We start from the raw sequence: 27,995 nt of genomic DNA on the forward strand, positions 1-27,995 counted from the left end.
GACTCTTTTCCAGGTATTCACAGTTTGTTGTGATCCACATAGTTAAAGGCTTTAGCATAGTCAGTGGAGAAGAAGTAGATGCTTTTCTGGAATTCTCTTGGTTTTTCTATGATCCAGTGGATATTGGCAATTTGATCTCTGGTTCCTCTGTCTTTTCTAAATCCAGTTTTAACATTTGGGAGTTCTTGGTTCACGTACTGTCGAAGCCTAACTTGGAGAATTTTGAGCATTACCTTGCTAGCTTGTGAAATGAGTGCAATTGTGCATCAGTTTGAACATTCTTTGGCATTGCCCTTCTTTGGGATTGGAATGAAAAGTGATCTTTTCTAGTCCTGTGGCCACTGCTGAGTTTTCCAAATTTGCTGGCATATTGAGTGCAGCATTTTCACAGCATCATCTTTTAGGATTTGAAATATCTCAACTGGAATTCCATCACCTCCACTAGCTTTGTTCATAGTGTGGAAAATTCTTAAACAGATGGGAATACCAGACCACCTTATCTGTTTCCTGAGAAACCTGTATGCAGGTCAAGAAGCAACAGTTAGAATTGGACGTGGAACAACAGACTGGTTCCAAATCAGGAAAGGAGAACATAAAGGCTATATATCGTCACCCTGCTTATTTAACTTATATGCAGAATACATCATGTGAAATGCCAGGCTGGATGAAGAACAAGCTGGAAACAATGGAAACAGTGACAGACTTTATTTTTGGGGGCTCCAAAATCACTGCAGATGGTGACTGCAGCCATGAAATTAAAAGATGCTTGTTCCTTGGAAGAAAAGCTATGACAAAGCTAGATAGCATGTTAAAGAGCAAAGACATTACTTTGCTGACAAAGGTTTATTTGGTCAAAGCTATGGTTTTTTCAGTAGTCATGTATGGATGTGAGAGTTGGACTGTAAAAAAGGTTGAGCGCCAAAGAACTGATGCTTTTGAACTGTGGTTTTGGAGAAGACTCTTGAGAGTCCTCTGGACTGCAAGGAGATCAAACCAGTCAGTCCTAAATGAAATCAACCCTGAATATTCATTGGAAGAACTAATGCTGTCGCTGAAGCTTCAATACTTTGGCCACCTGATGCAAAGAACTGCCTCATTGGAAAAGACCCTGAAGCTGGGAAAGACTGAAGGCAGGAGGAGAAGGGGATGACAGAGAACAAGATGGTTGGATGATATCACCAACTCAATGGATATGAATTTGAGCAAGCTCTGGGAGATGGTGAAGGACAGGGAAGCCTGGGGTGCTGCAGTCCATGGGGCTGCAAAGAGTCGGACACAACTGAGTGAACAACAACAAAATTTTTCAGATTACTCATTTATTCAATAAGTTTTTTATTATGTATTTATTATAGACAATATATTTTGGGACTAGAGATGAATTATGCCAGCTTGAAAACTGGACAGAGTGGCTTTTAAATGGGTACATTTGAATCTCAAATTTTACATTGTATATGTAATGTGGAATATTCTATGGCTATTTTCCATGGAAATAATCAAGTGCAGAGTTGGTTCTTGGACGTGAAGTCACACTCATTTTTCCTCCCTCTCTTTCTTTCCTCATTCACCTGCACCCCGACCTACCCTTATCTCCAACCCAGAAGATTGGTAGTACTATGTACCAAAGATCCCAAATATCACTGCATGCTCAGAACCCTTGAACAGGGGACCTGAGTCATATTTGGAATAAACTGCTTTAAAAATTAAAAGAATATACTTTAAATTCCCTTGTTTCTACTGCTCATTTTTGAGCCCATTTGATTTTCATTCCTGCTTCCAGCTTTTACACTTCCACTACTGCTAAAACATAGAACCAAGGAGATCTATAGCAATACTGGCAGGTTGTTGTTATGACATTCATTTCATAGGACATTTCTTGGAATAAGACTGTATTTTCTCAAATGTGACCCTTAGCATGTCCTTTAGCGTGTTCTTTATCCTGTAAGAAGAAAAATACTTCTCTTGTTCTGTTGGAGTGGGTCAACTTACAAAAATATTGTCTTTATATGCTTTTAGAAGACTCAATTTCAAATATGACAGCTTTTTCTTCCAGCAGCTATGTAAAATTTCTTAATTACTAACTTTGAGTAGTTTAAACAAGTTAAAAGTCAAGACATTGAGGAGAGATTTAAAAAATAACCTTTCCTAAGTTAATTTTAAATCCTAAAGGCCACATCTATCTTTATAATCCAGGTTTATAAAAATGCCGGCTATCAAATTTGATACTAAAAACAGGATAGCTCACAACCTTTGTGTAATAAGGCACAGTATAAATAAAATTAGAACATCATGTCTGTCCTTCCTCAATATTCCCTCTTTGTAATATTCCCCAAAGAAGAGATGTCTGACAAATTGCCCCTCTATTGCTCATGTGTGACCACCTTTTGCATTAGATGTATTTAATTTTATAGGTTAAAGATTTTAACAAAATGGGGTTAAAGATTTTTAGAGCATTTATTTCTAAAGAAGAATTAAGAGGAAACTTGAACATAATATCTTTTGTTGCCATCAATCTTATTTTAGCTCCTTATAGTCCATAATTTAGCTGGTTTTTCTGTATGATAATCTTAAACGTTCATAGCTTATAATTCACACCTGTCTTCATCTTTATCAGATCGTCACAATGATCTTTTGAGGGAAAAAAGGGTGGATATTATGTCTAGATCTATAAAGTTTCATAATATATATGCATATTATGTGTATCAGTTCAGTTCAGTTCAGTCGCTCAGTTGTGTCCGACTCTTTGTGACCCCATGAATCGCAGCACGCCAGGCCTCCCTGTCCATCACCAACTACCGGAGTTCACTCAGACTCATGTCCATCAAGTCAGTGATGCCATCCAGCCATCTCATCCTCTGTCGTCCCCTTCTCCTCCTGCCCCCAATCCCTCCCAGCATCAGAGTCTTTTCCAATGAGTCAACTCTTCACATGAGGTGGCCAAAGTACTGGAGTTTCAGCTTCAGCATCATTCCTTCCAAAGAAATCCCAGGGCTGATCTCCTTCAGAATGGACTAGTTGGATCTCCTTGCAGTCCAAGAGACTCTCAAGAGTCTTCTCCAACACCATAGTTCAAAAGCATCAATTCTTCGGTGCTCAGCTTTCTGCACAGTCCGTCTCTCACATCCATACATGACCACTGGAAAAACCATAGCCTTGGCTAGATGGACCTTTGTTGACAAAGTAATGTCTCTGCTTTTCAATATGCTATCTAGGTTGGTCATAACTTTTCTTCCAAGGAGTAAGCGTCTTTTAATTTCATGGCTGCAGTCACCATCTACAGTGATTTTGGAGCCCCAAAAAATAAAGTCTGACACTGTTTCCACTGTTTCCCCATCTATTTCCCATGAAGTGATGGGACCAGATGCCATGATCTTCGTTTTCTGAATGTCGAGCTTTAAGCCAACTTTTTCACTCTCCTCTTTCACTTTCATCAAGAGGCTTTTTAGTTCTTCTTCACTTTCTGCCATAAGGGTGGTGTCATCTGCATATCTGAGGTTATTGATATTTCTCCCGGCAATCTTGATTCCAGCTTGTGCTTCTTCCAGCCCAGCGTTGCTCATGATGTACTCTGCATAGAAGTTAAATAAACAGGGTGACAATATACAGCCTTGACATACTCCTTTTCCTATTTGGAACCAGTCTGTTGTTCCATGTCCAGTTCTAAGTGTTGCTTCCTGACCTGCGTATAGGTTTTTCAAGAGGCAGGTCAGGTGGTCTGGTATTCCCATCTCTTTCAGAATTTCCCACAGTTTATTGCGATCCACACAGTCAAAGGCTTTGGCATAGTCAATAAAGCAGAAATAGATGTTCTTCTGGAACTCTCTTGCTTTTTCGATGATCCAGCGGATGCTGGCAATTTGATCTCTGGTTCCTCTGCCTTTTCTAAATACATGAACCGTGAACTTCCAGATGTTCAAGCTGGTTGTGTGTATATACACACATAAATGTAGGTAATGCAGCGTTCATACATTTTAGTCCCCTTCCTGCAGAGATGAGGAAGTGGAGACTGCTACATCAAAGTTTCATGCAGGTTAATTTATCAGAGGAGATGCTGAGAGAAGGGAGATTGCTGAAGCTTGTAGCCAAAGCATTCCCCATTGCTCCTACTTAAATATTGTTAACAAACGATACTTTTCATATACACAGGAAGTAAAAGTTGGTGTTACTAATATTGGCCAGCTTGGTGGAGGTGGTGTACAGGCATAGAATAGAGGATCAGAAGGACTGATGTTGAAGCTGAAACTCCAATATTTTGGCCACCTGATGTGAAGAGCTGACTCATTTGAAAAGACTCTGATGTTGGGAAAGATTTAAGGCAGGAGGAGAAGGGGACGACAGAGGATGAGATGGTTAGAGGGCATCATTGACTCAATGGATGTGAGTTTGGGTAAACTCCAGAGTTGGTGATGGACATGGAGGCCTGGCATGCTGTGGTTCATGGGGTCACAAAGAGTCGGACATGTCTGAGCAACTGAACTGACTGACTGTAGAGATATGTTGATGAAGCTTAAGAATCAGCTAAGTGGTTGAAAGCTACCCTTTACAGGTTTCTGTTACTGCCATTTCCTGGAATTTGTGAGATAACTGCAGGGTTAAGAATGAAGTATGTAACAATTTTTCTGGACAACCCGTTGGTGTTAATCAGGTTTTTTGTCTTGGTAATACAGATAATGGCTTTTACAACTGAGGCAACCAAAGAGTAAAATTCCATTGTAAGTTACTTTAGATATAAACCATGGAGTGATAAATCTATGGAGGAGGTATTAACTAGGAATTCAGTAGCAATGCAGGAGTATTGCAGTTTACAATAGATAACTGTGAAAAGTTGCCTTTGAAAAAATTTTCGAGGTCATCAAAGAATTTAATGGAGAATTACTATTTTGTAAGATCACACGTTAATAACAAATAATGTCTATATCTGTGCATTTCCTATTTTAGATATTTTATGTTTTTAATGTGATACTGTGCTGTCAAAGTCCATAGTAACAATCATTCCAAATTGATTAAAACATTGAGTAAGAGAGAGAACTTTCATTGTTGTACCGATCATAATCTTACACGTATCAGCCCTAAACAAACAAAAATCATTAAGCATATAAGCCAAAGATGGCTATATATATAGTGTGATTTTAGGGTTTCACTTTTGAAATTTTAAAGTGACCTCACAGAATAAAATCGCGATGTTTCTTCAATCAATCCTTCAATCAGGATTTTTGATCCTAGACTAGTTCCACTTATCCTGGGGCCAAACAGAATAGGTAACTCTGTCCCTTTGTTTATTTTGATGCTGAACATGTGGTAAGAGCACATAAGGATATGTTACAGGACCTGAAGGCTAAGGGGCAAAATTTTCAACAGGCCTAAGTGTAGATGAAGAAAAACACCTCTAAGCATATAAGGAAAGACGTTTCTTTGGCCATCTCCTGAGTTCTTTGCAGGATGCGCTGGAACTCAGCAGGTATAGACCTGCCCTCTAGTGGATTTGGGGGCGAGAGGATTTAGGTTCAACCTCTGCTATGTCAGACTTGACAAGGATTATTAAACTCAACCGTCCATCAAAACTGACTTGATGGGGGTCTCGGTTAGGTGCTGAGCAAGGGGAAATTTCAAGTGCCAAGAGTCTAAAGGTAACGCCGGTTCCTTAGCTTCCATCTGGGGGCGCGAGGCCTTTAGCTATTCTAGCCTCTCCGGTTGCACACTGGAACCGATGATCTCGGCTCCTCTGCCCGAGTGCGCTGAGGCTGAACCCCATCGGGATGGAACTCTGAGACGAGGCCCCGCGGGGACCTGCCCCACGGTCAGCGGACAGCAGCAGCGATAGGCCTGCAAGCGAGGCTGCGGGTCAGCGCGTCGCCCGCCCAGATTGTGACGGCCGCCCGGCGGGAGGGGCTCCCCACCTCATCGTCCGGGCGCTCAAACATCTCGCGGGCCGCGAACATGGCTGCGCCTGCCCGCTCGGACCGACCCCGCGGCTGCCTTCTGAGGAGGCGCGGCAGGCGCGGGGGAGCGGGTGGCTCTCCCACACTTGCGCCGGGCAGGTGCGTGGAGAGGCCGAGCACGTCTCCGGGGTAGGATAGGGGTGACAGCAGGGGAGATCGGATCTGAGCGGGCGCCCCTAGCCGCAGCCCCCTCCGGACCGGCAGCCTGGCCTCCACTCACTTCCGCCGTGCCCGCCCGGGCGTGTTAGTGCGCCTGCGCCCGCGCCCCTCACGGCGGAAGTGGTGGCGACAAAGCTCGGTCCGCGGGCGCCCGGGAGTGCGGGGCCGACCCGGGGTGCGGGGCGCGCCGGGGCGGCGGGCGGCAGGGAGGGCGGAGCCCAGGAGGCGGAGGCGGGAGCAGACCAGCACGGCCGCATCGAGCCCGGGCCGGCTCGAGACCGGTCTCCTCACCTGCTCCCCTTCCCGCCCCGCCCGCCCTCCCGGTCACCGCCCTCACGCCGGGAGAGGCCCCCGTACGGCGCCGCCGCTTGGCAAGCCGCTCCCGCGAGCTTGCGGGTGAGTGCCCCGCAGCCCAGAGAAGGGTATGGGGCTTTGGGGGGGGGGGCGCCCGGATTACCCACTGTCCCCCCGTTTCCAGAAACTTCTAGGTCTTGGGGGGCGTCCAGAGTACCCGGCTGGGGGCGTCTCCGGGGCGCTGCCCGGCCGGCCTGAGTTGAGGGATGCGGGCGGCCAGGGCGCGGGCGCGGGGCCTGAAGCTCCTGGGGCGGTGGGCGGTGGTCCCTCCCCGCCCCCGTCAGCGCTGCTTCTCCGGTTTCTCTTGCAGATGCTGCTGCTAGGGGTGGTGGGCGCAGCCGCGGGCCGCGTGGCCGGGAGCGGGGGTGACGGCCTGGGATTCCGGGGGCTTCTCTTGTTCTCCTCCTCTCCTTCTTCCCAGTGTGGCCGTGGCTGACACTAAAGACTTTGTAGCCATCAACCCAAGTGCAGTTTCGATGGAAGATGAAGGTAAAGGCCCCCCGGCAGGCGGGTTGCAGCGCGGAGTTGAGGGTGTGGTGGTTGGCTTTTAAGTTGTCTTTCTCCACGTTTTTGGTTCTGATTTTATTTTTTTCCTTCGATTGTGAAGTCCAAGGAATTGCCTTCCTGAGATATCTAGCTTGTATTTTCGTAGCATAGGGAGTTTCAGAAATTAAGGTTCTGTAGGGTGACTGAGCTTGATAATGCTTTCCGGAGGAACCAGCTTTCTTTAGCTTGGGGTTTGGAAGGGAAGTTTTCATTTCAGATGGCATCTCTGCTGTTTCCATGGCTCTCAGAGAGGAATCACTCCAGGGGAGGTGGAGATGGGAAGGGAAGGCTCTGCATTGCATTCCTCTGTATTTGCCTTTATTTGATTTAACTGGATTCCTTTATAAGAAAGAAAACAATAATTTAAGTTCAGTTTTGGGGAAAAAAATTCAGTGTTTTTCAGTTCACAAAAATCAACTCTGACTTTAGCTAGATATTATGAGGTGATTTCCTTTCTTGAAAGTTCCTCCTCGTTTCAAAACATGCCTTATAGGAGGTTGACAGTGGAACCTGTTCGTCCACTGGACGCTGCAAATACACCGGATTATCATGCACATGTTACTCGATTCCTTTGGCCTTATGAAATATTTAGTACTTTCATACATAGCACTTTTTTTTATTTTAATCGTTGAACAACTCTGAATAAATGTCGTTGTTTTTTCCCTCTTGAAAAAACCGCACTATTCTTTGGATTGACTTGTGTGTGATCATCTTTTTAAATTTATTCCTTTTTTTTTTTTTTTAATAAAGTGGGGCTGCAAGATGCTATGAAAAATGTTTACAGATCACATTTTGTACTCATGTATCTTTGGTTTTTAAAATTTGCACCTGGTACAGCGGAGCTGCAATTGGGCTTTCTGGCAGCTTTCTAATTTGTTTTTCCATTGTTGAAAACGTAAGGTTGATTGTACTAAGTAGGACTAGTTAGTTTAAAATAGATGTTTCTTATATGTGATAATCTATTTTGTTGTCTGAGACCCCTGGGATGTGAGGGAAATATGACAAAAGGCATGATTATCTTGCTTAATTTTATTCTGGATGGATAATTGGTAGAAGACATTTTCTGAAATACTAATGTAAATAACTGCAGAGGATGTTTACTGTCTAAATTGGATCTTTAGAAACAGCGTTCGAAAGCAGTGATTTTTGCTGGTAATATGAAAAATCACTTTTCTGAATTTTTTCTGCCTTGTCTGTATTAATAGGTTTAAGGAAGGCAGATCTTTTCCTCAGAAGAGACAAAGAATATTAAGCATTCATATACCTGTTTGTTGGTAGTTGCATCTTAAATAGCATGTGAAACTTGAGCTTCTGCTTTACCATGTTTACCAGAATGTTACCAGATTTAAGAGTATAGCCTAAAGTCAGTGGGTTGTTATATGTTGCTTTTCTGTTTCTTGCTCTTTCTTGAAAAGGAGTATGACTAATAAAGCTGATTCTTATTGTCTGTTGGGGTGGGAGGGAGTGGTTGTGAGATGGGATGAGCTGGGAGGGAGTGGTTTTGAGATAGGATGAGGTGGGAGGGAGTGGTTGTGCTTTGGAAGCTTGGTGTACACTTGTGGCTGACTGAGTCTTGGTACTTTATGGTTAAATAATGATTTGGCCTCATAGTAAAAGGTTATTCAATTCTTAGAAACTGGTGGGGGTTTCTGCCTCATAATTGAGGCCATTTTTGTCAGCTTTTCATTCCCATTACACCATTTTTTCCTTTTTCTTAAAACATTTTTAAGAACTTGTATATAGCCTAGAAATTTTCAAAACCATTTGGCCGTTTTGAAATACTTAGATTGCTTTCCTTTTTATAGACAGTGTTCTCTTTCAGATAAGATATATTATTAGCATCTTACGGGTGTGAAACAAATGGATTGGAATTATACCTTAACCACTAAAAGTTGTGTGACTTTTAAGTAAACTCATCTTTCTGAGCCCCTCTGGAAACATTTATAAATGGGATTGATAATATTTAGCTTACATATTTAGGAGAGTTAAATGAGAAACCCTGCATAAATTCTCTTGGGAGAGAGAAAGGCTAGCATTGAAGATATGCATTGTGGAACTAGACAACTTGATTTGAATGCTGGATCCCCACTTACCATCATGTGGCCTTGTGCACATTAATAAAGCTGGTTTTGTTTCAGTTTCTTTATCTGTGAAATAAAGGTATTGATAGAGTTTACCCAGGTGATGCAGTGGTAGAGAATCCGCCTGCCAGTGCAGAAGATGCAGGAGACGCCAGTTCGATCCCTGGTAGGGTAGATGCTGTAGAGTTGAAAATGGCAACCCACTCTGGTATTATTTCCTAGAAAATCCCATGGACAGAGTAGCCTGGTAGGCTACAGTTCATGGGGTCTCAAAAGAGTCTACCATGACTGAGCAACTGAGCATACACACACATACCATGTGAATAGCGTTTAGGTTGTTAGTGTTTAGAAAAAGTATGTGGCAGTGCTCAGTAAATGTTAATTGTAAATAGCCTTGCCTAGTGTTTACATTGTAATGTTATAACATTGAATATTGAAAGGGGGTACAGTAGTGGCCAGAATGCTCTGCATGAAGTTGTCATTATTAGTTACGGAATGGGTAGAATTAAGGGCAGTATTTTCTTTAGTGTTAAGGCCTTAAACCCATAGAGAAAAATTGGAGCTCTGCCAACAAACCAGGGGACAGTGTAAAAAGAGATAGGCTTGGATTTGAATCCTGTCAGGTACTTTTTTTTCCTCTCCTAAAAGTCTCACGAGTTACTCAGTTTCTAAAGCTTTCTTAGCTGCTAAGTTTTTCCATCTGTAAATGGGCTAAATGCCTTTTTTTGGAAGGTGAGTGTAAGGAGAGAATGAAGCCTGGTATGTAAAGTGCCCAGGAGGATGGCTGATACACAGCCTGGTGAGCCTCTGAGTGATTGCTTGCTGCTGTTCCCCAGAAACAGAGACTCCTCTGGTTGGTGTGTAGGTAAGTTCCCCCTACCTCTAGGTGTGCGCAGGATGGAATTGCCAGTGGCCCCGGGAGCAGGAGCCTGGAGGTCCTAGGGCATGTGCCATGTCTACAACTTCATCTGTATGACTCCTTTCAGCCACGGTGCTCATTTCTTTCTATTCTTTAGTTTTGATTCTTCTGGACCTTTCTCCCACTTTATCCGCAAACCTTGACCAGATTTTAGCCTTAGCCTCCAGGATGAATACTCCAGTCAGTCCCTGAAAGTATCTGAAATGTTGGTTTCCTGGGAATTTCAGGGACTGGTCCTACACTTCCATTCGTGGGTTAGGATTTTATCCATATCCTAGATCAAAGCAGATAGCATGTAGGAATTGAAGATGCACAAAAAAATGGCTCTTTTTTTGATTTTTTAAAAATTTATCATTTGGATGTTTAAAAGGACGATTTATTAGACAAGCTATTTCCAGCTGGATAATTTGCAAATCCTTCCCAATAATGGATTTTTTCTTTGGAGCAAATCTGGTCTTTTACATAGAAAAACCACTATAAATTTAATACACATGAAACTATTTAACGTAACCTTAAATATAGAGATTAATAACCTTCAAGATTTTAGGACATGCTTAATTAAGGTTAGAGGATAGGCTAGTCCATCTAGAATAAATTCACTCGAGCTTTTTGGATAGCATTTGAAAATGATAGTATGTTTCTTTGCACTTTTTAAAATAGTTTCTTATTCAAGTTCAAATTGTTAATCACTGGAAATGTGTTAAGAAAAGATTATGTTAGGATAGTTGGAGGAACTGTAAGGAAAAAGGGATGAGAAGCCATGTTAATTGTATTTCTTTAACAGGAAATAATAGAAAACCAAGTTGTAAAAATATTTTATATCTTTAGCTGTAGAAAATAATTTATTATGTTTGTTGTTTTGTTAATAAAATAATTTTAATCAGTTATTTCTAGAAAAGAGTTGAAACTAAAAATTATGTGGTAGCATTTTATAAACTGTAGTAACCCAGAGTTAGGATGCTGCAGAGAATGTTGGTAAAATGTCTTCTGACAGTTCAGCCCTAAAGATGTGATTTGTCTTAATGTTTTTATTATTCATTTAATGTCAGCAGAATTCAACTCTGTTAACTGAAGCAGTACCAATCAAAATAGTCTAGGGAACATCCCCCTTGAACCTCAAGGCTGATTTTCTTTTGTGATCTTGGTTAACCATAATCTGTTTAAATTTCATAATCAAGTTTAAATTTTGTTTTAAAGTAGGAAGGAACACCTTGGTCGTGGTTTAGTCGCTAAGTCGTGTCTGACTCTTTGCGACCCCATAGACTGTAGTCTGCCAGGCTCCTCTCTGTCCATGGGATTCTCCAGGCAAGAATACTGGAGTGGGTTGCCATTTCCTTCTCCAGGGGATCTTCCCAACCCAGGAATTGAACCCAGGTCTCCTGCTTTGCAGGCAGATTCTTTATCAACTGAGCTACAAGGAAAGCTCTAAGAACACCTTAGCTTGATAGTAAAATTAGCTGGGATAATTTTAAATTACACCGTTGTTACATGTAATATCTTAAAGATCTCTTTATATGTTCAAAAGTTCTTCCCACCTTTACTTTGTTAAAAGACAGATTTTCTTTATAGTAATTTCAGGCATCAGTTGTGACAAGATTATTTTTACAGTTTTCATGAGGACAAGTGTTGGTAAAAGACAGTAAAGTAAAAACTTGTTGGGTGAACTCTTGGTTAATGCCATTGTTTCCTGCAGGAAAAGATTTCTCAAAAAAAAAAAAAAGGCCTTCAGTGCAATTTCCTCTTAAATTTATATGGCTGCTATTTATATGCATTGGTTAATATGTGTTCCAGCTTTTAAGGTTCTAAGTTAATATTGACAAAGGTATACATCCTAAAACTAGTCTTTTCTTAGTATCTGGGGATTGGTTCCAGGAACCCAACAGATATCAAAATCTGAGGATGCTCAAGTCCGTGATCCAGAATGGTGTCATAATTTACATAAAGCCTGTGCAGGTGCTCCCTTACACTTTAAGTTATTTCTAGATGGCTTATAATTCCTAATGCAATCTAAATGTTTTATGTAAATACCTGTAGAAACAATGCAAATAGTTGCTGGCATGCAACAAATTCAAGTTTTGCTCTGTGAAACTTTCTGGAATTTTTTTTTTTTTTGATCTGCAGTTGGTTGAATCTGCTATACAGAACCTGTGGATAAGGCGAGCCGACTGTACAAGGCAATAAGGCGAGTTGACTGTACAAGGCCATTACTCAAATTAGGTTAGTTTAGGCTAAGCTTATTGGATACATTTAGGAAAAAAACGAATGAAATGTTACAAGGCTATATATAGTAGGTTAAGGAAGGAGAAAGACAGTAACAGCAGGGGTCAGAAGCATCACTTTAAGATGATTCCTAACTGGGCATCTAATTCAACTTCAGTCTTTCTGCATCTGGTATTAGAGAATGTATGAATATGATTATGTCTTTAATATTCCTGTTAATGATAATTTCTTAAGGGAGATCTTTTGGCTTGGCTTTTGATCATTTCATGATGACACAGACTTAAACTTGTATCCCTCATGAGGAAATAATAGCAATTTAGCACAATGCATTTCTTTATTCTTTCAGAAAACTCTGAGACATTGAAGGATCCTTGTAGAAATTATTTTGATTTGTTTATTTACTTACATAGAACAAATAATCTGATAAAGTTGGAATAGCAGTAGGACCCTGACACTGAATATATTTGCTACCCTGTACTGGTGTTTAATGTTCAACCCTTTATAGGAAAACTCAGAATAATAAGGCAGAAGTATTTAGGTTGTTACCCATAATACTTTTCTGGATCATTGTTTTGTTTTTTTAACTGTGAATTATAAATTAAAACTTTTGATTAGGTTGTGAATTTTAGGTACTGAATTTAAAGTTATCTTGATTGTGATGTCTTAAAGTCACAATAAAGCATTTCCTAAGAACCATTAATATAATGAAGTTCTATTGTCTGCATAGAATAAAGATCAACTTTAAAACAGATCCTGGATTTTTATGTCACCTCAAAGCCTTTCATTTGCTAAATAAATTAACATTTTGGTGCTGTACATCATGTTATGAATGTGCTATATATGTCTTTATTGAATTCACTTCAGTTTAGTCGCTCAGTCGTGTCCGACTCTTTGCAGCCCCATGAACCACAGCACGCCAGGCCTCCCTGTCCATCACCAACTCCCGGAGTCCACCCGTATATGCAGTTATTTCACTAGACTCGTTTGATTGTTGGTTTTAGAGTTTCCCTAGTGGAATGTTTGCTGCATTTACCTCTGCGTTTATACATTGGGATGGGCAGAAATGCTAGTTGGTTCAGGCTTTCTTTGGGAATCTTATCTCACTTCCCTCTTGAATGTCAGTTCTACATTCGCTTGGAACAGACAAAAGTGATGCATGGCACAAGTGCCAGGAATAGCATGCGAGCCGCTTTTTAATGGCAGGTCAACTAATCTCTCGGAGTCCTTTTCTTAATGCTTGTCAGGGCTGCTTTTTACTGTGATGGGATGTTAAGTTTCAGTTTCCTTTCCTACTCCAAAAAAAGAGGATATGGTGTTTGCTGACCACTCTTTAATATCTACCAGCCCCTGACCCTAGAGGTTGGTAGTCTGTTATACCTTGATGTGTACCCTTAATTCATTTGAAGGATCAAGAGGTGAGTTTCTTCGAATTTCTACCAGTGGTAGAAAGGAGGGGAATTGGCCATGTATCTACATTAGAATGATGGAAATGTGGGGTAGGGATGGATGAGAGACCCATTTTACTCCTCCAGAAAACTAGCAGAACTTGGACAGTATCTCAATAATAGGGAATGCTGGGGAAGGTTGAGTCAGAAGTGACTACAGCTGTAGAACCAGTGCAAGTGGGTGAGTGGAGGTGCTGCTGATTGGCTGGAGGAGTTGGCTGATGTGGGGGCTGGCCAGAGGGACGGTGTTGAAGGTCACATTGTATGTGGAGAGAAGTTTGTTTTAAAATTGAATATCACTTGGGCTAGAAGTCATCGAAAAAGCAAGAGTTCCAGAAAACATCTATTTCTGCTTTATTGACTATGCCAAAACCTTTGACTGTGTGGATCACAATAAACTGTGGAAAATTCTGAGAGATGGGAATACCAGACCACCTGACCTGTCTTTTGAGAAACCTGTATGCAGGTCAGGAAGCAACAGTTAGAACTGGACATGGAACAACAGACTGGTTCCAAATAAGAAAAGGAGTACGTCAAGGCTGTATATTGTCACCCTGCTTATTTAACTTCTATGCAGAGTACATCATGAGAAACTCTGGGCTGGAAGAAGCACAAGCTGGAATCAAGATTGCCAGGAGAAATATCAATAACCTCAGATACGCAGATGACACCACCCTTATGGCAGACAGTGAAGAGGAACTAAAAAGCCTCTTGATGAAAGTGAAAGAGGAGAGTGAAGAAGTTGGCTTAAAGCTCAACATTCAGAAAACTAAGATCATGGCATCTGGTCCTATCACTTCATGGGAAGTAGATGGGGAAACAGGGGAAACAGTGTCAGACTTTATTTTTTTGGGCTCCAAAATCACTGTAGATGGTGACTGCAGCCATGAAATTAAAAGACGCTTACTCCTTGGAAGAAAAGTTATGACCAAACTAGATAGCACATTGAAAAGCAGAGACATTACTTTGCCAACAAAGGTCCATCTAGTCAAGGCTATGGTTTTTCCAGTGGTCATGTATGGATGTGAGAGACGGACTGTGAAGAAAGCTGAGTGCCGAAGAATTGATGCTTTTGAACTGTGGTGTTGGAGAAGACTCTTGAGAGTCCCTTGGACTGCAAGGAGATCCAACCAGTCCATCCTAAAGGAGATCAGTGTTCATTGGAAGGACTGATGATAAAGCTGAAACTCCAATACTTTGGCCACCTCATGCGAAGGGTTGACTTATTTGAAAAGACCCTGCTGCTGGGAGGGATTGTGGGTAGGAGGAGAAGGGGACGACAGAGGAAGAGATGGCTGGATGACGTCACCGACTCAATGGACATGAGTTTGGGTGAACTCTGGGAGTTGGTGATGGACAACTGGCGTGCTGCCATTCATTGGGTCGCAAAGAGTTTTGACACGACTGAGCGACTGAACTGAACTGAACTGGGCTAGAAAACCAGGGTTCAAAGCAAGCTCTTAGGGCAAAGATCTTCAGCTATTCCTCATTCATTTTGAACAGGATCTGGCATATAGCCCTTGTCCATTAAATGAAAATACTGGCTTATTCACTCTAACTCAGTAGTGCTCAGCTGGGGGCAGTTTTGCCCTCTATGGGGCATTTGGCAGCATTTAAAGAGGTTTTCATTGATCACAACTGTGGGAGGATACTTTTGCCATGCAATGGATAGAGGCCAGTGATTCTGGTACACATCCTGTGATTTACAAGACAGTCCTGCTGTCCCTACCAGAACAAATAATTACCTGGCCCCAAATGTCAGTGCTGCTGAGATTGAGAAATGTGGTTCTAGCCAAAGTCAAGGAAGTTAACTCCTCTAAGCCTTGATATCCTCACTTGTGAAGGGAGAATGATGACTCTACCTCATGAAAAAGCTGTTCAACAAATAAATATTTCCTTTACCTTGGTTGGTAAATAGATTTGAGGATGTTACTTTTGGCATTGATCTTTCTTCTAATTTCAAGGCTTCACATATTTTTCTGTGAGATGAGTGGGATACCTAGCAAACTATAACAGCTTTTTTTCTCATAGTTTCTTCAAATTATGTTGTTTTTGACTCTGTTGGCTTGGGTTTGAGTATTTCATGATTTGTTTCTATTAATAGGCAAAAATGTTAAAATCAGGATTAAAAGTTTTTAATGTAGGCTGAATTCTTTATTTCACTAGCTTTCAGAAATTCTACTGTTTGAAAGCAGTATTACTGTTCTTTGAAGTGTTGTGAGTTATTTGTTTCAGAAAATGGCAGGCCTCCTGTCTGTGATGTCCTTTTCCTTTTTATCCAGTTACAAAATTTCAAGTAGCCTCCTCTTAGAAGTCAGTGATTTCTTCAGATTTGCTTATTTAGGTTTGGATAGGTGACTTTCTTTTGCTTGTCAGGTATCTTTTTATTCTCTTTTGTTAGGTGTGGACATTACCACCAGCTCATCCACTCGTGTTTGGGACTCCAGGAAACATGTATTTTCAGTTCTAATGCAAGGGACCATTCTAATATTCTCACTGTGTTTAATGTTTCTTTACATGTATATAGTTGTGTGGCATTGTCATTTTTGAGGAATCTTTTATTGGTATATCTGTAGGAAAAATGGAGGCAATAGCAACCCACTCCAGTGTTCTTGCCTGGAGAATACCAGGGACGGCAGAGCCTGGTGGGCTGCCATCTACGGGGTCGCACAGAGTTGGATACGACTGAAGTGACTTAGCAGCAGCAGCTGTAGGAAAAAAAACAGTTCCGTTTTCCTATACATTAATTTCCCCATCTGTCACAAGAGATTAATAAAGTAAAGGTGACTTTATGGTAGCAAAGTAATTCTCATTCAGCTTAAATCTTAAGATTCAAAGTTGGTAGCTTTTGATGCTATTGTATCTGACCACAAATTGCTGAAAGGGCTTTTACAGCTCCCTGCTGTACCTATAGCCATCTCAGTCAGGTAAGTACAGAGTGTGAAGAAGGCTACAGTCATGTCTTTGATTTCATAAGTGATTGGTTTGCCATAGCCTGTAAAATTAAGTCCATCAATTACTGTATGAAATGAATGTCATTAGCATAGGAGGAAGGAGGAGAAGTAATCTACCATTTGTCTGTAGATTTCAAGGAAAGTGATTCCTTTAACAAAAGAGGACCACAGTCTTTTTTAAAACTCTGTTATTACTGGTAAAATAATAGTTGTTAGCTGAAGGCTTTAAGAAATGGTAGTTGGATGTTTAATAATGTGTAATTTTTCTTCGTAATGTAATAATTTAATTGTAATTAATACCTTCCTCGTGTGAGGAGGTACTTTGAAACTGTAAGCATCCTGCATCTCGTCATACTTTTCACAGGCCAATTTTTGCCTCTGTTGTAGGCTCTTGCTGGCAGCAGTTAATACTGTGGTGATTACTTAATGATGATTTTCTGTTTTTTTTGTCAGAGAGGAAGAAAACTTTACATTTCTATGTTTTTCTGGCTGGTCTAAGAATTAGAATGGCATGAGACAGATTAACAGGAGAAAATCAAATTTTAATTCATATGTATAGGAACCCCACATTGATGAGAGTCAGAGACTACACATATATGAGAGGTTCAAAGACAGGAAGGTAAAATGAGATGAGTATGCCATTCTGAGCTAAGGAATGGGGTTAGGGGCCTAGGGCTTCCAAGGACAAGAGGATCATGTTTGGTAATTAGATATTTGCTTTGCTATATTGATAGAGCAACTTAATCTCTGGTTGTAACTCTTTTTCTGGGTAAAATCGCTAGTTCAGATTCTGTAGTAGGTTGTCAAGGCGTGAGCAGTAGTATCCCTTGAGCGTACCGGATCTCTTTTGCATTTAGCTCAAAAAAACTCACATGCCAAAGTGGTATATCTTTGGGAGACCTGTTCTGAACTCCTGTACTCTCATTCCTTCTATATTTGCTAATTGCAGTTCTATGTTAAGAATTGATCTTTTCCCTCCATTTACTAATTGCCCAATTATTTATTTACATGGATCTGTGGATATTTATTTTTACCATATGAGTTAAAACATAATGCTTTGTTGCTCAAATCATTCCAGCTTTGGTTATTGGGAACAATTACAAATTTGCCTGCTGTGTCCTTTATACAGTGCATCTATAATTTTGTGAGTACTAATTCACTTTCTGATACCACAGTTTCTAGGTACATCTCATGTTTTACCTGTTTGCAACAGCCATGGAGTCAAACCGTTTTTTTCAAAGAAGGCAGATTCATTTTTGGAGAAGGCAATGGCACCCCACTCCAGTACTCTTGCTTGGAAAAATCCCATGGACGGAGGAGCCTGGTAGGCTGCAGTCCATGGGGTCGCGAAGGGTTGTACACGACTGTGCGACTTCACTTCCACTTTTCACTTTCATGCATTGGAGAAGGAAATGGCAACCCACTCCAGTGTTCTTGCCTGGAGAATCCCAGGGATGGGGGAGCCTTGTGGACTGCCATCTATGGGGTCGCACAGAGTTGGACATGACTGAAGCGACTTAGCAGCAGCAGCAGCAGATTCATTTTATTGGAGATTGGTATCTAGAAGCCAAGATCTGGGTGCCAGGTGTGCTCAGTACTCTTGGGATGTTACTGTTTCTAGGTCCTCTCAGTAGACAGAGCTAGCACATATATGTACAGTAATACACGTTTGTAGTAAACATACATTTTTATTTCCTTATCTATCAATCTGTAAATAAAAATCACGAGTTCTTACTGATGCTGCCACTTCCCATCCCGTACCTCAAGACGCATTTAGCTCCCCAACCCCCTGGCCAGCTTTTCCCCTTTCATTTCCTTCTCCAAAGGTAGGAACCCTGATTCTTACCCACAATATATTTACTTCTTTCTTCAGTCCTTGTGCACAATCACAAAAGTAGTTTCAGAATTGCTAACCTTTCCCCCCTGAGAAACATTGAATTTTTTTTTTTTTCCTGGTAAGATGAAATAATTACCTATATAGTTTCCATCCTTTTTTTCTTTTGTGTTTTTGTTGTCTCTAATTTTCTCTGTTCATGTTGCGTTTGTTAGCAAATTGAAGTTTCTGTAGTTATTTTTTCTACTTTTCTTCCCCCCTTTTACCTTTATGATATAATGAAGTGTTAAAGAACGTATGCTCATGAAGAGTTGCAATTTTCTGAGTTTGTTTCCTTACTCAAAGTTCTGTGTATTTATGCCTTTTTGTTTCTGGTAGATGCAGGTCTGTGTAGATGAACTCCCTCAACTTTTGTTTGTCTGGGGAAGTATTTCTCCTTCATATGTGAATGATAACTTTGCTAGCTAGAATACTCCTGAGTGACAGGTTTTATCTTTCAATATTTTGAGAATGTTATTCTACTCCCTCCTGACCTGTTTCTGCTGAGAAATCTGCAGGAAGCCTTAGGGGTTTTTTTGGTAGGTTCAGTTCAGTCGCTCAGTCATGTCCGACTCTTTGCGACCCCATGAATCGCAGCATGCCAGGCCTCCCTGTCCATCACCGAACTCCTGGAGTTCACTCAAACTCACATCCATCGAGTCAGTGATGCCATCCAGCCATCTCATCCTCTGTTGTCCCCTTCTCCTCCGGCCCCCAATCCCTCCCAGCATCAGAGTCTTTTCCAATGAGTCAACTCTTCACGTGAGGTGGCAAAAGTACTGGAGTTTCAGCTTTAGCATCATCCCTTCCAAAGAACACCCAGGGCTGATCTCCTTTAGAATGGACTGGTTGGATCTTCTTGCAGTCTAAGGGACTCTCAAGAGTCTTCTCCAACACCACAGTTCAAAAACATCAATTCTTCGGCACTCAGCCTTCTTCACAGTTCAACTCTCACATCCATACATGACCACTGGAAAAACCATAGCCTTAACTAGACAGACCTTTGTTGGCAAAGTAATGTCTCTGCTTTTGAATATGCTATCTAGGTTTGGTAGGTTAGTATCCTTTTATTCCTGGCTGCCTTTAAAATACCTGGCTTTTGGCAATTTTAATATAAAGCGTCTTGGAGAAGGTCTTTTTGCATTGAGGTAATTAGATGTTCTCTTAGTTTCATGGACTTATATATCTGGTTCCTTCTCCAGGCTTGGGAAGTTCTCAGGTATTATTTCTTTAAATAAACTCTGTTCCTTCTCCTGTTCCCTTCTCCCTCTCTTCTCGTGGGATACCTGTTATCCTAATGTTGCCCTTCCTGAAAGATTCTGATAGCTCTTACGGAATTTCCTTTTTATTTTAAGTACCTTATTTCTCTTTCCTCTTCTACTTTGTATCATTTCAGGTTTCTGTCTTCAAGTTGGCTAATTCTCTCTTCCATATAAAGTTAGAATAAAGTTAAGTCGCTCAGTCGTGTCCCACTCTTTGCGACCCCATGGACTGTAGCCCACCAGGCTCCTCTGTCCATGGGATTCTCCAGGCAAGAATACTGGACTGGGTTGCTATTTCCTTCTCTAGGGTATCTTCCCGACCCAGAGATCAAACCCAGGTCTCCCGCATTGCAGGCAGACACTTTAACCTCTGAGCCACCAGGGAAGCCCTTCTCTTCCATATGGTCTGCTCTATTTCCAGTGTTTTGTAATTCATTCTTCATCTTGTTTGTTGAATTGTTCTTCAGCTCCAGAATTTCTGTTTGGTTCCTGTTTAGAGTTTTAGTCTCTTTGGTAAAGTGTTCCTTCTGTTCATTAATTTTATTCTTGAGCTCATTGAACTGCTTTGATTGGTGTGTTGGGCGGAATCACGTTTTGTTGCATTGTGTAACCGTCTAGTGGTTGTAGATTGAAGCGGAGAGGCAAAGGTAGCTTTTCACTCTGATGTCTGAGAAATACATTTTTAAACTACAGTATAGCATTTTTCTTAGGTTTACAGTACGCAGTCTAAATCTGCTTTCTAAAGTTCCTTAGGCAGGTTCTTTGCTTCCTTACGTACTTTTGTGCAGTTGTGTCACACATTTGCAATAAAATTCGGTTCGTTTATTAACTGTTTGTATTCTCTTTTAGTTTCTTTTTACATCCTGTTTGATTTTTAATTTTTTAAAATCTTTTGAAGTAGCTGGTGATTTTATCCCTCTTCTATTTTTCTGTAATGAAGATACGTTCATAAAAAGGACTGGATTGGATTAAAGTTAGGTACAGCTATAGTGTGCTTTGGCTCATAGCAGTTTATTTCAAAGGAACTGTGCTCTGGAAATAATTACCTTGTGCTTGCTCATCTGGTTTCTTGGTTACAACTCTCATTTCTATATCTTCTGCACTTGGGAAATTGTACTGTCTATGGTCCCATGACTATAAATGCTTGAAGTAAGTCCCCCAATTAATCTTTATTCAGGTTGTGTAGTTTTAAACCCAAAGTCACGTAGAAGCTGAATACTAACTCTCTTGTTGCTGGGGTAAATCATGACATTATTTAGCAGATCCTGTCCTTTACTTTTTTTTTTTTTGAGATATAATTCATGTACTGTAGAATTTGCCATTTTAACGTACACAATTAAGTGTTTTTTAGCATAGTCACAAAGTCATACATTAATCTAATTCTAGAACATTTCCATTACCTCCAAAAGAAACCCCTTTCCCATTAGTAATCACTTCTGTTCTCTCCTTTCCCCACCCTCTGGCAGCTTTTAGATCACTTTTTGTCTCTGGGTTTGCCTGTTCTGAATATTGCATGTAAATGGGTAAATGTGACATTTTGTGTCTGACTTTTTTCATTTTAGGATGTTTCCAATATTTAGCCATGTTATAGAATATGTTGTATGCATATGCTATGTTTTGTTTATCCATATATCAACTGAGGGACATTTGGGTGGTTTCTGATTTTTTTTTTTGCTAATATGAATAATAATGCTGGGAACTTTCTTATACAAGAAAGTTGTTATATTAATTTCTGCTCCGCCTCTCCAACACTTGTTATTTTCTTTCTTTTTTAAAAAATTGCCATCCCGTGGGTTATGAAATGGTATTGTTTGGTTTTGGTTTCTATTTTCCTAATGACTAGTGATATCAGGCATCCTTTCATGTGCTTTTTGACTATTTGCATACCTTTGGAGACATGTTTATTCACATCTTTGCCTCTTTCGTGATTTTGGTATTTGGTTTTTTATTGTTGAGTTTTAAGATTCTCTATGTATTTTGGATCCTTCATAACAATATGTACTGTGCCTCTACTTGCACAATCATACAAACAGGTTTATGTGAAAGTGTTTATTGCAGCATTTATAAGACCCTTTTAAGAGGATTTTCAAATATTTCTTTCATTTTAGATTGTCTTTTCACTTTCTTTGGGGTCTTTGGTGTTTTGTAGTCAAGCTTTTAAAATTTTGATGAAGTCCAGTTTATCTATATTTTTTCTTTTGTTGTTTGTGCTTTAGATGTTATATCTAAGAAACCACTGCCTGCTTCAGGGTGACAAAGATCTGTGTTTTCTTCTAGGAGTTTATAGCTTATAGCTTTCAATCTTGATCCATTTTGAGTTAATTTTCATATATGTGTTAGATGAGGGTCTTGCTTCATTCTTTTGCATGGAATATCCAGTTACCCAGCACTATTTGTTGAAGACTATTTTTTTCTCCATTGAATTGCCTTGGTACCCTTGTTAAAAATCATTTGACCGTGGATATATGAATTTATTTCTAGATTCTCAGTCCTGTGGCATTGATCCATATGTCTGTTTTGATACCTGTACCTCACTGTTTGGATTTTTGTAGCTTTTGTACTAAGTTTTGAAAGGGATTATGAATCTGTCAACTTAAAACAAAGTATTATTATTATTTCTATTTTGGCTGCACTGAATCTTCATTGGTGTGCACAGGCTTTCTCTAGTTGTGGCTAGCAGGGACTGCTCTCTAATTGTGGAGCATGGGCTCAAGGGTGCTTGGGGTTCAGTAGTTCTGCTCCTGGGCTTCAGAGTGCAGGCTCAGTAGGTGTGGCGCCTGGGCTTGGTTGTTTTGTGGCACGTGGAATCTTCCTGACCAGGGGTGGAACCAGTCCCTTACATCGGCAGCAGATTCTTAACCACTGGACTACTAGGGAAGTCCTGTGCTGCTTTTTTGAGATTGTTTCCTTTAGCCTTAGCCCCTTGCATTCCCGTATGAATTTTAGAATCAGTTTGTCCATTCCTGTAAAAAAGACAGAATTTTCATAGGCATTGCCCTGAATTGTCCTTTACTTTTGAAGATACAATGTTCTTTTATAGGTGCAAACATAATATTTTTTTGAACATTTGGCTATCATTTTATTCTAGTTAACGTTGCAAAGTGGCTTTAAAAGTTTGAGTTAGTAATATTTTATTCTTACTTTCTTTGCCCTTCTCTCTAGAGAATAACTTAGTGGTTGGGGAGCAATGAGGGAAGCTGTATTATTCAGTAAATGGTGTTGGGGCTATTAGCTTACTTTTGGCAAAAAATAAAAAACAAAACAGTAAGGCTGGAATAAGAAAGACTTTTTATAAAAAACTAAGCTTGAGATAAAATATCAAAACCATAGTACAAAAGAGTGATCATATAAAATTTTAAAAAGAAAGAAAAGAAGTAAATACACTGTAAACCAGTGCTAAAAACACTTGAAACAAATGATAAAAGTTTACTTTGTGCAGATTGCTCTTTAAATCTATAAGAAATAGGAAGTAACTTTTAGGAGAAAGTGGCCAAAGGATATGAACAAGTGTTTTACTTCAGAAGGCCAATAGATAATGTGAAAAGGTCCCCAACTTCAGTAATGAAGAAATGGAAATTAAAATAATGTTTTCCACTCATCAAACTGGCAAAGATTCCAAAATGTGGTTATGCTTAATCTTGGCTAGATTTCAGGGGAAATAGAAGCTCCTGACAGGTGTTGGGAGTTCATTCGACAAAATTCCTTTGGAGAGCAACTTAGTGATAGTTGTCAGAATAAAAAATATACCCAGCAATTTCACATTCAGGAATTTATCCTATGTTTGTACTTGTATAAGCATATAAAGATACATGTAAAGATATCATATAAGTATAATAGCAGCATTTATAATAGCAAAAGGTGGGAATGACCTAAACATCTGTCATCAGGAGGACTAAACTGGGGCACTACCGTATAATGAAGTGCTTTGTGAACCATTAAAAAAAAATGGGACAGATCAGTGTGTGTGTGTGTGTGTGTGTGTGTGTGTGTGTGTGTATGTGTATGTGTGAAGTCACATTAGTTGTGTCCTACTCTTTGCTACCCTGTGGACCATACCTCGGAGAAGGCAATGGCACCCCACTCCAGTACTTTGCCTGGAAAATCCCATGGATGGAGGAGCCTGGTAGGCTGCAGTCCATGGGGTTGCTAAGAGTTGGACACGACTGTGCGACTTCCCTTTCACGCATTGAAGAAGGAAATGGCAACCCACTTCACTGTTCTTGCCTGGAGAATCCCAGGGACGGGGCAGCCTGATGGCTGCCGTCTGTGGGGTCACACAGAGTCGGACACAACTGAAGTGACTTAGCAGCAGCAGGACCATACCTCTGTCCATGGGATGCTCCAGGCAAGAATACTGGCTGCTACTGCTGCTGCTAAGTCGCTTCAGTCGTGTCCGACTCTATGTTACCCCATAGATGGCAGCCCACCAGGCTCCACTGTCCCTGGGATTCTCCAGGCAAGAACTCTGGAGTGGGTTGCCATACTGGAGTGGTTTGCCATTTCCTTCTCCAGGGGATCTTCCTGACCCAGGGATTGAACCTGCATCCCTTAAGTCTTGTGCATTGGCAGGCAGGTTCTTTACCACTAGCGTCACTTGGGGCACATCAGTATGTGTGGTGAAATAGAAAGAGGTCCAAGATGTATTGAGTGAATGTATTGTAGTTACGTGATTCCATTTGTAATTTGAACAAAACAAAACTTGTAACATGGGCATAGAAATGGCTGGCAGTGTACACAGAGTTAACAGAGGTTCCTCCTGGGCAATGGAACTGGGGAGATATACTAGTTACGTTAAATCCTTTCTTATTACTTGGTTCTTAAAAAACAATGAGCAGGTTTTATTTAAAAAAAATCATTAAAAATGACTTAGTAATATAATTAGGAATTCATACTGTGCTAGTAACAAAAGATTTGTTTTTTTTCTCTCAAGTTGATTATTTTGTGTATGATCCCTGTTGGTCTGCAGAGGTAAATGGATTTGTGTGTGTGTAGTTTATATTGCTTTACTCAAAATGGATTAGAATTAGCTCTTGGATGCAAATATTCAATAGCATTTAGAACCTACTGCTTCATTCCCCAAGTTTTCTAAGTATGGGAGAAAAATAGGATTTGCAGTTGTACTAGTTTTTGTCAAATGAGGAATATTTAAGTGTTGGTCTACATTGGAGCCTGATTATGCTCTGCTCTTTGGGTCCATGTTCTGGCACTTAAAGCTCAGTGTGAGAGATGACCATTTCACAGTATTTTCCTTACCTGAGGTTACCTGTTCATTGTCGGAAACCTTAGTACCACAGGCATTAAGAGCCAGTGGTATCTCCCTGCACTGAGGGGACCAGCTTCCCACCCCATATAAAAATCACCAATATTCTCTACCAGAAAGTTTGGATGACCGGGAACTGCGCTTTTGTCTGTTGGCACTAGTTATTTCCTTAATCTCAGCAGAATGTTGTGTTTTGTGTAACAGCCTTAAAATATTTGAAGGTGCCTGTCATATCCTTTATTAATATTTAGAAACTTTTATTGAAGTCCAGTTAATGTCATGCACTGCTCCTTCATAATTTCTTCTCTAGACCAAATATTCCTAACTTATTCCACCAATTGTTTTAAGACCTCATTTCCATAGTATGTCACCACAGTATGCCACCCTTTGGGGCAGACCCTAATGATGGTGTAACTGCATATAGAGTTGTTAGGGTGTGGTTGGATCAGATAGTACTCTGGGGTCCTTACTCCCTTGACTTAAAAGTTGTATTTCTCATAATGCGGTTTAAAATGTTGTTTACCTTTTCAGCAGTATAGAGCCTTAGCATCTGGTGCTTTAGTAGTTGCTTTTTGAGTTGTGGTTTTTACATTTATCTCTATAAAGTATATATATGTATATGCTTTTGTAAACATGAAGGTGGTGGCATATTGTCTCTACCTATTGGTTTATTAGCCTGATAAGCTTGTTTGAATTATGAGGCAGAGTGGCTAACCCTCTCTGGCTTTGCATTGGTGTCATCTTGGATAAGCATGTTATTTAGGTATCTGAGTTGTTGATACACTATTAAACAGGACGGAGCCTAGTGGCACACTTAGTGGCACTGACTTATTAATACTTTTGGCCCACCTAGCCAGGAGTCTACCCAGGTTATTAGCCCATGTGTTTTCTGTTTTTGTCATGTGACAGAATTTAAATCCTCTCTTTTGGCATCAGGAGAGTGTACCATCTCTTAGTGTTCCTTGTGAGAAATATTCAGATAGATGCGGGTCATTGTTTTCTCTTTTCCACTATTTTCAAATTGTCTCTATATCTCTTCAGGAACACATGTATACCTGCGGTGGATTCATTTTGATATTTGGCAAAACTAATACAATTATGTAAAGTTTTAAAAATAAAATTAAAAAAAAAAAGAAAAGAAAAGAATCACTGGAAAAATAACCTACATATTTTATATATCTAACCTTAAAAAAAAAAAAAGATTTTTTTGAGCATGTGTTGGGAGGGGGAGGATGAAAAGCTTCTTTACGCCTAGATTGTTTTTAGTTAAAAAGCTTTGTTAGATTTTTAAAAAATGGCTTTACTGATCTGTGATTCAGTAAATTCACCCATTTTAAGTTGTTTTTGGTATTATTACACATTTTTAAAAAAATTATAAGACAAGTAATAACAAAATTTGTTATTTTGACTGTTTTAAGTGTGCAGTTCAGTGGCATTGAGAATGTTGGTAGTGTTGGGCAACCATCACCACTGTCTATTTCCAAAATTTTTTCATCACTCCAGAATGAAACTTGTATCAGTGAAACAGTAATTTCCTGTTCCCTCCCTTCTTCCAGCCACTGGTATAACCCCTAATCTACTTTCACTATGAATTTACTTATTTTAGGTACATCATATAAGTGGAATCATTTATTGTGACTGGGTTGCTTTGCTTAGCGTAACATCCTCAGAGTTCAACTATCTTGTAGCATACTTTAGAACTTCTTTTTTAAGAATGATGATGAAAGTAAAATCTGATGCTACAAAAAACAGTATTGCATAGGAACCTGGAAGGTTAGGTCCATGAATCAAGATAAATTGGACCTGGTCACGCAGGAGACGGTAAGAATAAACATCAACATCTTAGGAATCAGTGGACAAAAATGGACGGGAATGGGCGAATTTAATTCAGATGACCATTATTTGTACATTGTGGACAAGAATTCTGTAGAAGAAATGGAATAGCCCTCATAATCAACAAAAGATTCCAAAATGTAGTACTTGGGTGCAACCTCAAAAATGACAGAATGAGCTCGGTTTGTTTCCAAGGCAAGCCATTCAGTATCACAGTAATTCAAGTCTGTGCCCCTACCACTGATGCCAAAGAAGCTGAAGTTGATCAGTTCTGGGAAGACCTAAAAGACCTCCTAGAAGTAACACCAAAAAAAAAAAAAAATTTGTTCTATTCATCATTGGGTATTTGGAATGCAAAAGTAAGAAATCAAGAGATACCTGGAGTAACAGGCAAGTTTAGCCTTGGAGAACAGAATGAAGCAGGGCAAAGGTTAACTGAATTCTGCCAAGAGAATTTGTCACGGCAAATACCCTTTTTCAGCAACATAAGAGATGACTTTACACATGGACATCACCAAATGGTCAATACCAAAATCAAATTGATTACATTCTTTGTAGCCAATGGAGAAGCTGTATACAGGCAGCAAAAATAAGACCTGGAGCTGACTGTGGCTCCAGTCATCAGCTTCTCATAGCAGAATTCAGTTTTAACCTAAAGAAAGCTGGGAAAACCACTAGGCCAGTTAGGTACCACTTAAATCCCCTGTGAATATGCAGTGGAGGTACAAATAGATTCAAGGGATTAGATCTAGTAAACTGTGGCTGAAGAACTATGGACAAAGGTGTGTGATATTGTGCAGGAGGCAGTGACTAAAACCATCTCAAAGAAAAAGAAAAGCGAGAAGGCAAGTGGTTATCTGAGGATAATATAGTTACAAATAATTACTTACAAATAGAGAAGAGAAGCAAAAAGCAAGGCAGAAAGGGAAAGGTATATCCAGCTAAATACAGAGTTCCAAAGAACAGGATGGCGAGACAAGAAGGCCTTCTTCAAGAACAGTATATAAAACTAGAAGAAAACAACAGAAGGGAAAAGACTAGAGATCTCATCAGGAAAATTAGGGATATCAAGGGAACATTTTGCCCAAATATGGGGATAGTAAAGGACAGAAACTGTAGAGACCTAGTAGACACTGAAAAGATCAAGAAGAGA

General features: G+C 40.1%; 1 protein-coding gene across 13 annotated transcripts in view; it reads left to right on the forward strand.

Annotated features, from left to right (window-relative positions):
- The window catches only part of ATP2C1 (ATPase secretory pathway Ca2+ transporting 1), a 155,113-nt gene that overhangs the window by 23,318 nt on the left and 103,800 nt on the right, over positions 1-27,995 (forward strand). For 2 of the 13 annotated variants that reach the window (XR_015143432.1, XM_086344326.1), the window contains exons 1-2: positions 5,716-6,035; positions 6,760-6,938. The exons of 5 other annotated variants lie outside the window; for them this stretch is intronic. Coding sequence is in view for 4 of the 8 variants with exons in the window: in XM_086344326.1 (XP_086200452.1) it covers positions 6,933-6,938 (6 nt within the window). In the remaining 4 variants the exon portion in view is untranslated. Of the gene's footprint in view, positions 1-5,534; positions 6,036-6,206; positions 6,492-6,759; positions 6,939-12,116; positions 12,213-27,995 lie in introns of those variants that run through there. 6 more of the 13 variants (XM_086343879.1, XM_086344247.1, XM_086343962.1 and 3 more) reach the window with 5 other exon arrangements.

The sequence above is a fragment of the Bos grunniens genome, chromosome 1 (genome assembly GCF_055505025.1).
Source record: "Bos grunniens cultivar Pamir isolate PY7600 chromosome 1, Bosgru_T2T1.0, whole genome shotgun sequence".
Classification (NCBI taxonomy): domain Eukaryota; kingdom Metazoa; phylum Chordata; class Mammalia; order Artiodactyla; family Bovidae; genus Bos; species Bos grunniens.